Raw genomic sequence first — 14224 nt, 5'->3', positions numbered from 1 at the left:
AACTGACTTAAGCCCACATCCCGAGTTTGGTATTGGTGCTCTTGAGTGGGTCAAAGGGTGTGCTTGCCACAGAGATACCAGGTGTGCTGAATAAAGAGATTAGGGATTCAGTTCAAAAAGTATCTGCAGTGTAAAGAAACTCTTTAAATAAATACGTGCAGCGTACAAGTAGCATATTTTAATCAAAAGTCTTTAGCTTGAGATGCTTTCTTTGACTTGGATATATATTCACGCTTTAGTTACCCATAAAGATACATTTTCACCTGATACTCCACACCTTGTAGGTTAAAACTTTATCCAAGTATTTAAAGCACCTGATAACACTTTTTCCATTTTTCTTTGGGGCTTAACATTTTTTGACTTATGGTAAAAGCAAACGAAATGTCAAATGATTTTCCAATTCCTCCCGCCATTCGTACTTTCCCATAATATGCACCCTCTTTAGCCTTAAATCAATGTTGACAAAAGTTTTATTGGATAAGTTTGTTTAACGACAAGCAAGAGTAGACGCACACAAAAGGGCAGGTAAAAAGGCAAAAGTTCTTGCTATTTTGCTGAAAAATCAAATTGAGCAAAAGTTGATCTTCAAACAGGATAGGGCCAATGGTAAGTGTAGAGTGCGGGATGTGGATGCTGGACAAGTTTTTTGCAAAAATCGTTGGACGCGGCAAGTTTGCAATTTGATTTGTGTTCAATGTGCGCGCAATTGATTAGGCATTCTGCGAGTTCATGAATGTCCACTTTCATCAAGAACAAATCAGGACCAATTTCAATATAATTTTTTGTATGTTTGCACATTCATTTCTGAAGCACATAAATCAATCTAATCATTAACCAGCAGTTGCATGAGCAGAATTGATCCTACTTGACTTCTTGGTTATTTTGGGCAGTTCGCTGAAGCTGTAGCTCTCTTTTCTAGTCATAATCTAGTCATGGTCTACAAGTCAATCGTATAAAGATTGTTCAATATATCTACTTAGTGGATATTTCCCAAATTAATTAATATTAATATTATACCTATTCCTTGTTGAATATTTGGTAGTCCCCAAACATTTTCATTATAATTTCCGCAGTGTGTTTACCTTGGAAGTATACCATACTATCTTCATCTGGAAGCTTGCCAAGTGTGGCACCCTGAAATTTTGCGGCAAGGACTAACAACTGTTGCAGGACTCGCACGGAATCCGAACTTCACACCATCGTATGCATAATGGCATTGTGGTTTTCCGGCCGCAGACTCCTGCTGTTATTATGCTGTTAAATTACATTAAAATTTGAAAAAGAGTTGGCTCTGCTGCTGGTTGGCTTCCTGATAAGCGCATTAAGAGCTGCAATCGCCAATAGTCGAACTTTCTCATGTGATCTAATGAATAAGCCAGGAAAAACCAGGAACTGCAGTTCCTTCAATGTCAGGCGGCAGTAATTGGCTGTCAAATAATTTAATGCAAAATCATGGAATGCCACGCCCCCGGGGCGGCCGTGTGTTGCACATTTAAAATGCAATAACCGGATTAGATTGTGCTGTTGTCATATCGGCGTGTCCTTTTTGGCCGCACTCCGTTGTTGTGTTGCATGTTACTCTCGTATTTATAGAGTTTTAACGCAATCGCAATTTCGGTTGACATTTTGCGCTCTCGGCCATTTCCCATTTTCCAACTTGCCCCAGCCTCTGGCTGTCGATAGACGTCATCTACAGGTAGTCCGCCCCCCAAAAAAGTGCCTCCCATCCACCTGAAATCTCTACCCATGGCGAAACCCAGGTATATATGCCCCATGCCCCCACTGTCTGCTTTATGAAAAATGCATTTTGTCTGTCGTCGGTGGTCCATGAACTGCGTACTGCGGCCGTGTGGCTAATGTTATTTCATTTGGCTTTTGAGTTCGTTAGTTGAAGTTCCCAATTCAGTGAAGCATTGGCAAATATCTATTCAATTAAGTGGCTTAAATGAAATCGCCCTTATTGGCCACTAAATGTTCCAGTTGCACACTTAATGGACATTTAAAATTAATTGAAAAAGTTAGGAATTTTAAGGAATATTGATTGTCATATGGACTTAAATTTGTCATTTCGTTGAGAATACCTAATGAAATCAAGTAGAGTGCTAATCAAACTTAGGAAAAAATCTCCTCCAGATTGTTTTTTTTTTTTTTTTTTGGAAATTGTTAAAAAAATCATTACCCCTGGTTCACATAAAAAACGTTGACGAATAAATCTCATAATTTTGTGTGCCTTCCATCAATCAAAAATGTGACATCTGCAACACCTGTGGCTGTGTCAGCCGCAACATCCCTTCAAATTTTCATTTTTTTTCGGATTGGTATTGATGTTCGTACAAATTAAACCGAATGCAAATAAGTCAATTTCAAATGAAACACGAAGCGAAATTAATGTGCTACAAAATAAATGCGACAAGATAAATGTTTTTGCCACTGAGCGGGTGGCAAGTAACAAGATAAACTGATGCAGGCGTATCTCACGGATGTGCGATGTGGTACTAATAAAAATACACGGACACGAGTCCTGCGAAGCGTCCTTGTGAAATGTGTGAAAAGCGCTTGTGGCTGTAGACGTTTGGGTGTATGGTTGTGCGTGTGTGTGTGAGTGCGGCACGTTTAGCATTTCAAAAGGCGTATTGTTTATTTTTTCGTTTTTCCCTTGTGTTTTCACATTCAATGTTATTTATCTGCGTTTTTCCTGCCCTCCAAAACTCCTACGATCTTTTCTCCTTTGTAACCCAAGTTCACTTTCCCACCGACCGCTTTTGTAGTTAACTTCTTTGTAGTTTCGTTTGCTTATTCATTTCCTTTTGCCCACATCACATATACACATACATGTACACATGAAAAGTTATTTTTTCATCGCACAATGAAAATGAAAATGGGTGTGCGGAGAATAAGCGCAAAACTGGAAAACTTGTCGCGTGATAAACTCGGAAAGCAAAAGAATGTCACGTACTGAGAAGCCCTGCGACAACCTTTGGCACTTAAAGTTTTGAGCTCGCAGCTCAGAAATATGTTTTAATTCCATAATCAGCTCGCACTTGGCCAAAAACCCGAAATCAATTCCCCATTGTTACCCTACTGTCCTGCCAAAAAGATGAAAAAATAGGGAAAATCCCAGCATTTCGGGGCGACGAATGCTGGTCACGTAGTGTTTTCCCCTCCTGGAAAAGTGGGGGACAGCTGTTTGGGTGCACTTAGCATTGCTACATAATTTCTGATGGCGTCATTTTAAGAATTATGAATGCCACGTGACTTCTGCTGGGCAAATAAAAGAAAATGGAAATCCGGAAATCAGGCAACAGGACCTTCAGTGTGAAGCTAAGGTGGGCATAATCGTTTTTGAAAAACTGAGGCAATTTGAAAGCGGGTTATTGACGCGAGGCAATTTTTTAAATTGAAAATTTATTCAAATTTATCACTTGACCGGAAATTAAAGAAATCGGTGTTCATTGGTTCAAGATAAGGAGGATACAATTCTTTAACATTTATAACTTACTAATTGTAATGATGAATGCTAATAGGTAACTTACTAAAAAGCTTATCATTTTAGTAATTATAACCAAATACTCTTCAGATACTGTGCTGTAATAAATGACCTTCTGTGATTTTAAGCCCACGATTTTAGTTTCCCCGGCTTGCAGGTGCAATTTAATTTATTTCGTCTGACCGGCGGAAACCTCCGCCAGAAAAACACCTCGGTGACCGGTCAAAGGTGTCACACATAAACCATTCAATCTGACAGCCAGCTGGGGGAGATATGTATGTATATACGAGCTGGTGGGGCTATATATACATATGTATTCGTAGTGATATGGAAAAGCGATAGACAATGACACTACCCAACGCTGACCGCAGTCAAACTTTCGATTTCACTTCGTTAACGTGGCGAGTTGGACACGTTTCCGCCCCTCAGCTGCTCACCTTTTCGTGTTCTGCAATTTATTTTCCCTGCACATTTGTCGAGAGTTTTCCCCCTGCGCTCCATATTCATTTCGGTGGTGCAAATTGCGCACGAAACATGCGAGTGGTGAGTGCACAAAACCAATTTGTAATAAAGACGACGATGGCGAGGAAAAGCTGGAAAAAGCGCAATGCCTTCATTTCATTGTCCATTGTTGCTATACCCAGTACTTGAAAGCTAGTATGCTAGTATGCTGTCTATGGGGTGACCTGTAAGAAAGTGGCCTAATTTCTTCTATCTATATCAATATTTTCCAGTTGTAACATTCCATACCTTAGCCTTCTAGCTTTGATCTCTCTACTTTCGCTCTCTATAAAATGTCTTAAATATAACACCAATAAAATGTTGTCCTTGCGTTTCAATCATTTTCATTTTCAGGCTGAGGATTTTCATTATGAGAAATGGAAGAGCTGGATATCCTTAAGTCCGAATCAGAGGCCAGTTCTTTATAGTGTTGAAGGAATAGGTAATGGGAATGGGTCAGTGGAACCGGAGTGGGATTATGCGGCATCAGAAGATGTTGACACATCACGCAGCCGTCCAGGCATTTGAATGCTTTCAATTAAGTTTATGTAGATAAATAGCCGCAACTAGCAGCGCTGACTGAGCCGTTGGAATTGCCTGAGTTGGCTTTAAAGGACGAAACCGAAGGACGCAACAAAAATGAAACATTGCACGGCTGTAAATTACGCCAGTGGCGTGGGGATAAAACGGGGTTCTTTGGCGGAAATTGCATTATCAGCGTCAAAAGGCAAAGGCATTTCAGACCCCACAACCCGCTTCCCAACTTCCCTCTTCTGGTGGCATGTTTTGCCGCCGGCTGCTGTTGCTGCCACTTCCTACTGCACTTCCTGCCCGCCGAGACAATGAGTTGTGATAGCACAACTTTTGCAGCGGCGTCGCGCGTTGCGCATAATTACCGTTCGGGCGGAATGCGAATGGGAGCGGCTGCTTTACCGCCCGCCCAAGACTGATGAGCTGTTTATGACTTGACGCTTTCGCAGTGCATTTAATACCGTTATTGTGGCGCATTTGTAACTAGCAGTTAATAACAGTGCACAGTGCAAACAGGACTTTCTACTTAGCCATGATAGTTTTGCTTACAGCAATATTAAACGAAGGTTACAGTCTATGATAGCAGACATTATATATATGCATATATTTATATTAAAATATATATTTTTTCAACTTAACAAGTTTTCATCGAAAATTTTGTTCTCTGTGCTGTTGCAGCTGCAAAATGGATTACGTTCGCTGGCCATTGTTCATGGTGTTTATATGAAATTTTAATGAATTGTAAAGCCAGGACATCTTGGAGCAACACACATGTGCCTTCGCCGCTCTATCAGACAAACATTATCGCAGTCCCTACTTCAAGTTCAATAAAGTTGAGTGCCTGGCACAAATGGAAATTTTACGCATACCCATCGAGGCGAAAGGAAAGTGCGGGAAAGTGCCCTTTAAAATCACTTTATTACGCCGGCGTGTGTGGGTGTTTTTCACCCCCCAATGAAGTTGAACAGCGGTGGCGGGGGGCTGGACACATTTGTTGGGGGGGGGCGACAATTTATAAGAAAATTCCCATCGAACTCCGGCATCGTTGGGCAAATGTCTTTCGGCCGATAAAAACGTACCCGGCACACGCTTTAATCATGAAAAATCATATTGAAAGCTTATGCCCTGCACATGCTGATAGCATAGGGCGTTTCGCAGATAGTGGGCGTGGCAGCCATTAAATGAATATTTCAACAAATTTACTTTACAAGTATATTTAAGAGCAGGCCAAAGAGTCTCACAATTCCACACACAAAACAGCTGCACAATTTCCGCTGAAAACTTTGGACTGCAAAGTTTTTGTGTGCGACTTTTGACAACAACAAGAACTGAGACATTTGGCATTTGGGGGAAAAATAAGTTTCAGAAAGCCCTCATTCGAAATACCCTAACCTAGGTATAATAGTTTTAACTTCAGCAGTCACATATAAAGATTAATAACATTGAACTGAACTTGTACTTCTGATAAATGTAACAAAAATAAATAAATGTTTCAATACATCTTCGTATGTGCTGAATAAAATATTTATACTGCTGATTGAATTGCTGATTTATTATATTGTTAAACGTTCTCTTAACCCACTGGCCCAGCATACCCTTCTTCGACAAGTTGAAAGTTTTTGCCGCATGCATTTCAATTGCGTAGCCGTCGCCGTCGTCATTTACATGGCAAGTCATTGGACAAAGTGAGCGCCCCGCTGGATGCCTTGCCACCCGGTGGCATGGAGAGCATCTACCGCCTGCTTAGTGTCTAACATCTCTTTGACTCTAATAGATTTTAATCAGCCGCAGGACATGCGCCCGGACGACAAGGACAACGGCAACGACAACGTCGACGACATGCTGTTATGGCCCCCCAAATTGCAGTCCAGCAATCCAATGAGAATCGCCGGGGGCCGATCAGGCCTCGTCTTTAATTATGCCAGTTGGGGGAATTAAAAAGAAATGAAATACTTATTTTTGGCCATTCATATTTTTGTTCGCATTTAAATTGGAGTCCAGAAAACAGAGAGGGCTTTGTTTGTAGCTAAAGGCTTTGAGCATTTCGGTGTAAAAGTGTCAGTTTAGAGCGCGTTTTTCCACACGATTTCCCGGCCAAAAGCTTCGGGGCAGCGCACACACACCTCTAATGAGCCACTTCACATCCATGAATTCTGCTGCATTTTCCACCACTTTGACACGTTCCATTCTGCATCATTTTTTTTTTTTCCATCCAAGAAGGGTGTGTACTTTTATTTGCGTAATTGGCCAAATGCTGAGTGATGTGGCCAGCGTCTTTATGGCTGAAACAAATTTAATGCCCTTATCGGCATCCGTTCTTGGCCATAAAATGACCCGCTTTTCCGCTTTCCATTCCACTTCGTTTCCATTGCCAATAAAAGTGTCAAGTGAAACGCGTGTAATGAGCATCGGACTTTTGCTCTGCCTGACTTCTGACCGAGTGGGAAAAGTGTTTTAAAATGCAAAGTATCATTATTTGTGGGCATCGTTAAACTTCATTTAAAGCTGCGCAAATGGAGCCAACAGATGACCCCGGCGGGTTCATAGCCTCTGCTCCTGTTGGCGCTTATCATGTCATTGTCATCTTTATTGGCTGCTATTATCGTCCTGCGGGTGTCCATAATGCCGCATGTAATTTGATTACCCACACAGCCCACAAATTGCCACGCCCGTCGATATCAACAGCTTCATCAGCACTTTGAGGTCACTTTCACGGAAGGAGGCGTTTTAAGATTAAAGTCGGAGAATTGATATTAAAGCATCAACCTCGTTTATATCATTTATATTAACAAATAGTGAGAGGAAATAAAAACGTATAATATATATAATAGAATATATTCAATATTAAACTGAAACTACGAAGTGGAAATTAAGAATTATCTATGGTCTAATAGCCCAATTGAAACTGGCGAGTTTGCTCATGCAGCCGCATACAGAAAATCACCGTCAGAACCGAACATGTTATCTATGAGGAAGTGAAATATGAATTACTTGATCGGTATATCTATAAATCGAACTTTCAGATACCGATAAGCCCGTGTTAAGCTGGAACCAAAAGTGGGTGACGTCCTCTGCTGACATTGGCGACAGATTCTTATACACTATCCACATGACTATCTTGAATAAGCAGAATGTAATCAACACGAACATCAGCTGAAATAATTTTAGAATATGCATATTACTGATTCAGAAGAACCCTATAAGGAGCTACCAATCGAATTATGAAGATTGTATTCATTATCGTTCCATAAATTCCAAATGCCAGAGATAGAAGTGCAATGAAGCATGCAACTAGGTTTAAGTTGATGGCAATCTGATGAGCTTCGGCTTTCGAGTTCACACCATTGTAAATTACTTCCATTATATTAACAGCCTGCGGATTTGATCAATGATATTTGTTCAGAATAACTAAAGTAGGTAACTTACGATGGTAGGGAATATAACCATCAGCAGAGCGATCTTAAGAAGGAGAGGCGGGCAAACGCACATCGTAAAATTTTACAAAATTCCAAAATAAAATGACAAGTTTTTCATGTCTGTAAATATAGCAAGAGAGAACTATTTCGTATGTATCTCGACTATAAGATACCTGTTACTTAGCCAAGTGCGGATAAGAATTTATTACACGGCCAGTGGTGTTGATAAAAATGTGACAACTTCTTCAACTTTAGCTAGTTATTCACAAGTGCTAAGCCGCAAGCTATTCAAGTGGCGGGAAGAGGACGAGGTCCTCGATGTTCTTCAAGTCCTGCCACATGTGGCTGAGTAACAGGGACGACAAAGCGGCCAACAGCAATGCCAACAACACTGTTGACATTTTCCAGTTGAACGCACAATAGCCCCCATTCCATTTGGAACCCGTTTGTTGTTTGCCGTCTTGTATCTTGTATCTGGTATCTGGTATCTGTCCTGTGTGTCCTACCGCTCTGCTAAAATAATCGCCACAATAATCTGTCAACGACAGCTGCTGATGTCATAAAAACCTTTTGAAGATGTCCTTGCTGTAGTCCTCTCCTTCTTGTTTGTGGACCCCAAACAGGCTAATGATAATTTGCCACAATTTACACTCAAACCAGCCGCAGCAACAGGACCTCCTGGCTGTGTGATAAAATCATTGATGGAGCCAAAAGCTAATTGAATGTTAATCGCTTGGCATTGACATTGCACGTGGCAGCCAATGGCGGGGTTGAAAACTGCCAAGGAAAATCGCAGGAAAACGGAGGAGTAGAACCCCTCAACCGAAGCTTTTCACAGATGTGCTGCGATAAAGCTCAAAGGTAAGCGGTCAATTTGCATAAAGTGATGATAAATCAACAGAAAAAAAGCGACCTTAAAGTTGCTTTTGTCTTCCCCCCACACGCCCAGCTGCACTTGTTTGTTTCGCCTCGTGGAGCAAATAGAAAACAAACGGTCTGTAATCTAAAAATTAAATTTTAATACACCCACCAGTTGGGTGGCAGAAAAATGTTATAGAGAAATGGGAGGGTATCCTCTTTGTCTACTTCTATGCGATATCGCAGATATCGTCGGTTTTCTTTATTATAATTTTGTATTACAGCATCAGTGATTAAGAAACTCATTTCATATAAAAGCCATTAATGGTCACGAAAAAAGAAAAACGCATAGAACATAGTAGGCCGAAAATAAGGCAACAAATTCGTTTGCTGTGCCTATGAAATGTTTCAAATGCAATCCATTCAAAGTGTGGCTGGTTCTGACAGAAGGACACATTAACTGCAGTCACAGTATGGCAGTTATAGCCGCAGTTAGGAAAACAGAATCTGGACCATGGGACGGCCCTTTTGTGGTTCGGTGGAGTCAAAGTTGCAATTGAAATGCCGGCACAAATGTAAATTCAAACGGGCGGGACGGGCACAACAGCCATAGCAGATGCATCAATTATCTAATTGTGTGCCGAGACAGAGTCGTCATAATGTCCATCAAAATTAGGGAAAAATGACCAGTACACAATGTGTCCTTGTTCCACGGAAGAAAATTATGTGCAGAATAATATGTAACGTTTAAAAAAGGTCTGAACAGGATGTTTCTAATCTCAATTTAAGTTTTTATTAGAAGTCTCTAAGCCAAATCAAGCTTTTAAGCAAGTTTAATATTTTATAAAAATAATATTAAATTTTTTTCGGTGCAACGTTGTCTATGGGAAACTGTGTCTGTGACGCCGTCTGGAGTGTCATGCTCGGCATGGACCCGTGGGATAGGTAAATTTGATTTATGACCTATTATGCGTCTTATGTCCAGCCATAATTTAATTATACCAGGACACACAGCCAGCCAGTCAGACAAAACACAAAATACCGAACGGCAAAGCGACAATGTCTGCAGTTTTTCAACCACATACACACACAATCTGCCGCACATAATGCTGTTATTTAAATCATGAAAATTCGCTTACCTAAATTGCATTGCAACAATTGCAGGATGGTCCCAGCAATTTGCCCCCTTGTCAGTCTCGTTTTTGTGGCAAAAACTAAAGCGACAATCTCAAGCCAAAATGTAAATGTAATTAAAGTGCAGTTAGGCTTTCCTTTTGGGGTGTTTTGTTTGTGTGTGTGTGCTTGGCATGCGAAATGAAATTGAAATAAATTATTGACTAATTGTCAACTCAGACGAGAACAATCTGGCACATTTTGGCATGTGGCACGGGGCGTATGCGCAATCAAATCACAAATCAAAGCGCCCGCCGAGAACAATAACAAATGCAACTAATTTGGCTGGCAAAAATTCCAAGACAGGGTCCTCGTTCTACTCTTTTTGGACACGTTTTCATTTAATTTGATTGTTCTTGTCTGGCCTGTCAATTGGCCAAGAGGGAATTAATCAGCTCGATTGCATGTCGCATTAGTGTCATGTCTTAGAAGGGCAAACTAAAGTTGAACATTTTTGACTTATTTTTGAGAAAATCTTAAACGAGTTTTAAGGAAGAATAACAAAAATTATTATCAATAGTAATAAGTTCAAAAGTTCATGAGGCATAAGTTAATGCTTATTAAGAGCTGATCCATGTCTTTAATAACTTTCCTGTCTTTTTGTCTTTTGTCTATTACCTCAGTCTCTCTATCATTTACCTTTCATTACGCAACTCGATCGCTGTTCAAGCAATCCCGTTAAAATATCACTGTCAAAACACGCATTCGGTCTATTAAACTCTACCTCTTGGCCGCCTGTCAATGGTTCCAATTGAACCCATTTAACTGGTACCCATTAATGTAGTACCACATATCTATCCACAGTCACTCTGAGCCAAGATGTCAATGTTAAGTTTGGGAGGCAAGCGTGTAAGCCATTTATGCGGAGTTGCGGTTATGCGAGCATAAATATCCGTTAATTAACTGACAATAAATATAACATGTGCACAAGTTGCTTTTGGGGGAAAGGTGTGCGAAAAATATTAAATCCAATTAAAGAGCCATAAAACACGACATGCCACGCCCCCACAGCTTATCACAAAGCCGCTTACCACCACGCCCACCGCCTTAGCACTTCAGGTAAGACCTCATAGAAGGCCAACGCATAACGATGAATTGGCAGAAACCAGTTTGGCCCATTGTTCACCCAGAAGGTCTACTTTACTCGGCTCATGTTTAATTTGCAACAATCGATCTCCGTCTTTATTGACCACCAAACATTAACAATTGCTTAAGCCCAAAGGCCAAGACTTATTTAGAAACCCCAGTGGGTTCCGAATCCATCGAAGCTCATGTGCGACACACTCTCTGCGGGGGAATAGTGAACCGTCTGGGAGCTTCCATAGCTGGAGACGCCCAGAGCTGGAGCATTGTGGGTGTAGGTGGTGGCAGCTGGTCCATGGTTCACATTGGTGGTGGCCAGTGGGGCGGCATAGGACACAGTCTTGGCCACAGCCGGTGCGGAAGCAGCATAAACTGGAGCTGGAGCAGAGTACACGGTCTTGGCCAGAACTGGAGCTGGTGCGGAGTACACGGTCTTGGCTACAACTGGAGCGGGTGCAGCATAAACTGGAGCAGGAGCAGCGTAAACTGGAGCAGGAGCAGAGTACACGGTCTTGGCCACAACTGGGGCGGCAGGAGCATAAACCTGAGCTGGAGCGGAATAAACGTGCTTGGCCACAACTGGAGCAGGAGCGGAGTAAACAGTCTTGGCCAGAACTGGAGCTGGAGCAGCAGCGTACACAGTCTTCTCAACAACGGGAGCTGGAGCATGGACCAGAGTCTTGGACACAATGGGAGTAGCCTGAGTGTACAGAGGAGCAGCACCATAAGTGGTCGTCTTAATAGCAGGAGTGTATACATTGTTCTGGATCCTCGTGTCGCTCTTCCTCACACTGGAGTAGGGGGTGTCCACCGCCTTCGAGTAGCTGGAAACAGTACCGGCAAAGGACCTCACCACATTCTGCTGAGTGGAGGCGACGGCATCCACCGACGGATTAGCAATGGCCACATGGCTGGCCAAGAGACCAGCATTGGCGCAGGCCACCAGGGCGCACAGAGAGATGAGATAGCGGAATGCCATGTTGAAGTACGGTGATGACTGGACGGTTTGCTCGAGTCAAGTTGAAAGCAGGCTGGTTGGGCTGCGACTGATGCTGATTTGGCCAAAATGTGCCGGCTTTTATACGCATCGGACGCGTGCCAGTTTTTGTCGGTTTTTGGTTGGTTTTCTGGTGATTTCCACAATGCGATGGCAGTTCACCTGCGTAACCGCTTGAAAGCCAATTTGCAGGCATGCATTAAACGCGGTAATTAGGTTTCGGTGTGGGGCTTCAGCGCCCCCCGTGTAAAATTAATAACAATTTGCCAAAAACAAAAACCAAAACAAAAAAATGCGCGCCAATAGAAGAAGGAAAAAGAGCGCAGAATTTGTGGCAGTAAGAAGCATCCCAAGTTGGCAACACAATTCAATTTGGAGTAGCGTCAACTTTGGTAATTTCAATAAATATTCATCATGCGCCCGTGAGCAGCAGAGCAGGAAAATTCATTTTCCAAACTTGGCCGAAACAAAAGAAAAACATCAAGAGTGGAAAAATGCACACAGAACGAAGTGGTAGTACTCTATGCGCAGTGTCAATAAAATGGGTGTTTCAATGAATTATAATATATCTATAAATAATATTATTTTTATGGCCAATCCATATAGGAACTTTATACTGAGCTATGCATATGGCATCTTTCTTGAACAGCTATTTAGGACGCACCAAAACTTTTCGACTTCTGATCATTAATTTCAACTTCAGATCTTCCTTCTGGAAGGGCACAAAAACTTCTCGGCTTCCCCTTGGAATAAAAACAAACAAAAATCATAAACAACTGACTGCCACCACTCCGAAAAGAAAGGAACCACTGACACCCCTGCTGATAAAGTTGACAGCAACAAGGAGCTAAGGAACATCCCCTTATTGAGGGGTTGCCTCATATTTGCTGCTCGAGTGGAACTCAATTTAATGGAAAAACACAGCGGGAAAATAAAAGTTTGCCCCACTCCGTTGCTGGAAAATTTATGAGCTGTTGATAGTACGAGTATTCAAAATAATTCACTTTCCTGATACATTTCGCATTTGGGGTGTGGGGCACTTGAGCTGGCCTCCAATTAAGACAGAGACGGAGCACGGAAAGAGGGAGAGAAAAGAGCGCAGTCATTTGTCGACCCATTGAACCAGTTTTTTTTTCTTCTTTTTTTTTTGTGGGGAGCTTAGGCCTAACTCAATCTGTCATACGAACAAACTATAATTTGCGAGTTGGCCGTGAAATTTGGCAAGCCATATGCGAGTTTTGGCTATAAAAACAGTCGCTTGCCAAGAGTTTAGCATCAGTAGCCACAGCAGCTCACTACAAACATCAGCTTAAGTTTTCAATTTTAAATTGTCAATCAATCAATTCAATCTTAGCCATGGCATTCAAGTACGTCCTGTTGTCCTTCTGCGCTCTGGTGGGTGTGGCCAGTGCTGGCTTCCTGGCTCCGGCCACCACCTATGCCGCTGCCTCCATTCCCGTGGTGGCCAAGGTGGCTCAGCCCCACTACGATGCCGTGGGAACCACCCAGCAGAATGTGGTGCGCTCCTTCGGCGGCACTGTGTCCACCTACTCCAAGAACGTGGTTACCCCGTACTCCAGTGTCAGCAAGGTGGACTCCCGCATCACCAACAATGTCTACACTCCCAAGACCCTGTACTCCGCACCTGCTCCAGTGATCACCAAGTCCTTCTACGCTGCTGCTCCTGCTCCCGTCGTGGCTAAGACCGTGTACTCTGCTCCCGTCGCCAAGGCTGTCTATGCCGCTCCAGCTCCAGTCTACGCCGCTCCAGCTCCAGTCGTGGCCAAGACCGTGTACTCTGCTCCCGTCGCCAAGGCTGTCTATGCCGCCCCAGCTCCAGTCTACTCCGCTCCAGCTCCAGTCGTGGCCAAGACCGTGTACTCCGCTCCTGCTCCAGTTTACCACGCTCCTGCTCCTCTGGTGGCTGCTGCTCCCGCCGCCTATGTGAAGTACTCGCCCGCCGCCGTGGTTGCCCACGCCAGCTTCGATGGATTCGGATCCCACTGGGGATACTAGGTCAGGTCATCCCAACCTTTGTTGACACTTTGTTGAATTGTCTGTACGAAATAAAATCCGTTTATAACTGAATCAAGCACGAATTATTATTTCCTGCAATTGCAAAGGTAAAAAGGTTGTTCAAGTAAGCAAAGAATTAAAGTTTAAACATTGTAAAAGGGG

General features: G+C 42.6%; 3 protein-coding genes across 3 annotated transcripts; 1 reads left to right on the top strand and 2 right to left on the bottom strand.

Moving 5' to 3' along the window:
- Positions 1-7390: 7390 nt before the first annotated feature.
- On the bottom strand, positions 7391-8068 carry CG43292 (uncharacterized protein). The gene is made up of 4 exons (NM_001259729.2): positions 7946-8068; positions 7731-7892; positions 7547-7672; positions 7391-7484 (listed from the first exon to the last, which is right to left on the bottom strand). The coding sequence occupies exons 1-4, from the start codon at positions 8006-8008 to the stop codon at positions 7407-7409; spliced, it is 429 nt and encodes a 142-aa protein (NP_001246658.1). The 5' UTR covers positions 8009-8068; the 3' UTR covers positions 7391-7406.
- A 3055-nt stretch (positions 8069-11123) lies between these two features.
- On the bottom strand, positions 11124-12079 carry CG8541 (uncharacterized protein). Its single transcript, NM_139870.2, has one exon. The coding sequence runs from the start codon at positions 12026-12028 to the stop codon at positions 11201-11203; it is 828 nt and encodes a 275-aa protein (NP_648127.1). The 5' UTR covers positions 12029-12079; the 3' UTR covers positions 11124-11200.
- Positions 12080-13335: 1256 nt separating this feature from the next.
- On the top strand, positions 13336-14136 carry CG8543 (uncharacterized protein). Its single transcript, NM_139869.2, has one exon. It carries the CDS (start codon positions 13403-13405, stop codon positions 14060-14062), a length of 660 nt encoding a protein of 219 aa, NP_648126.1. The 5' UTR covers positions 13336-13402; the 3' UTR covers positions 14063-14136.
- The last annotated feature ends 88 nt before the right edge of the window (positions 14137-14224 follow it).

The sequence above is a fragment of the Drosophila melanogaster genome, chromosome 3L (assembly GCF_000001215.4).
Source record: "Drosophila melanogaster chromosome 3L".
In the NCBI taxonomy this organism is placed as follows: Eukaryota; Metazoa; Arthropoda; class Insecta; order Diptera; family Drosophilidae; genus Drosophila; species Drosophila melanogaster.
This window is presented reverse-complemented; position numbering and strand designations above follow the sequence as displayed.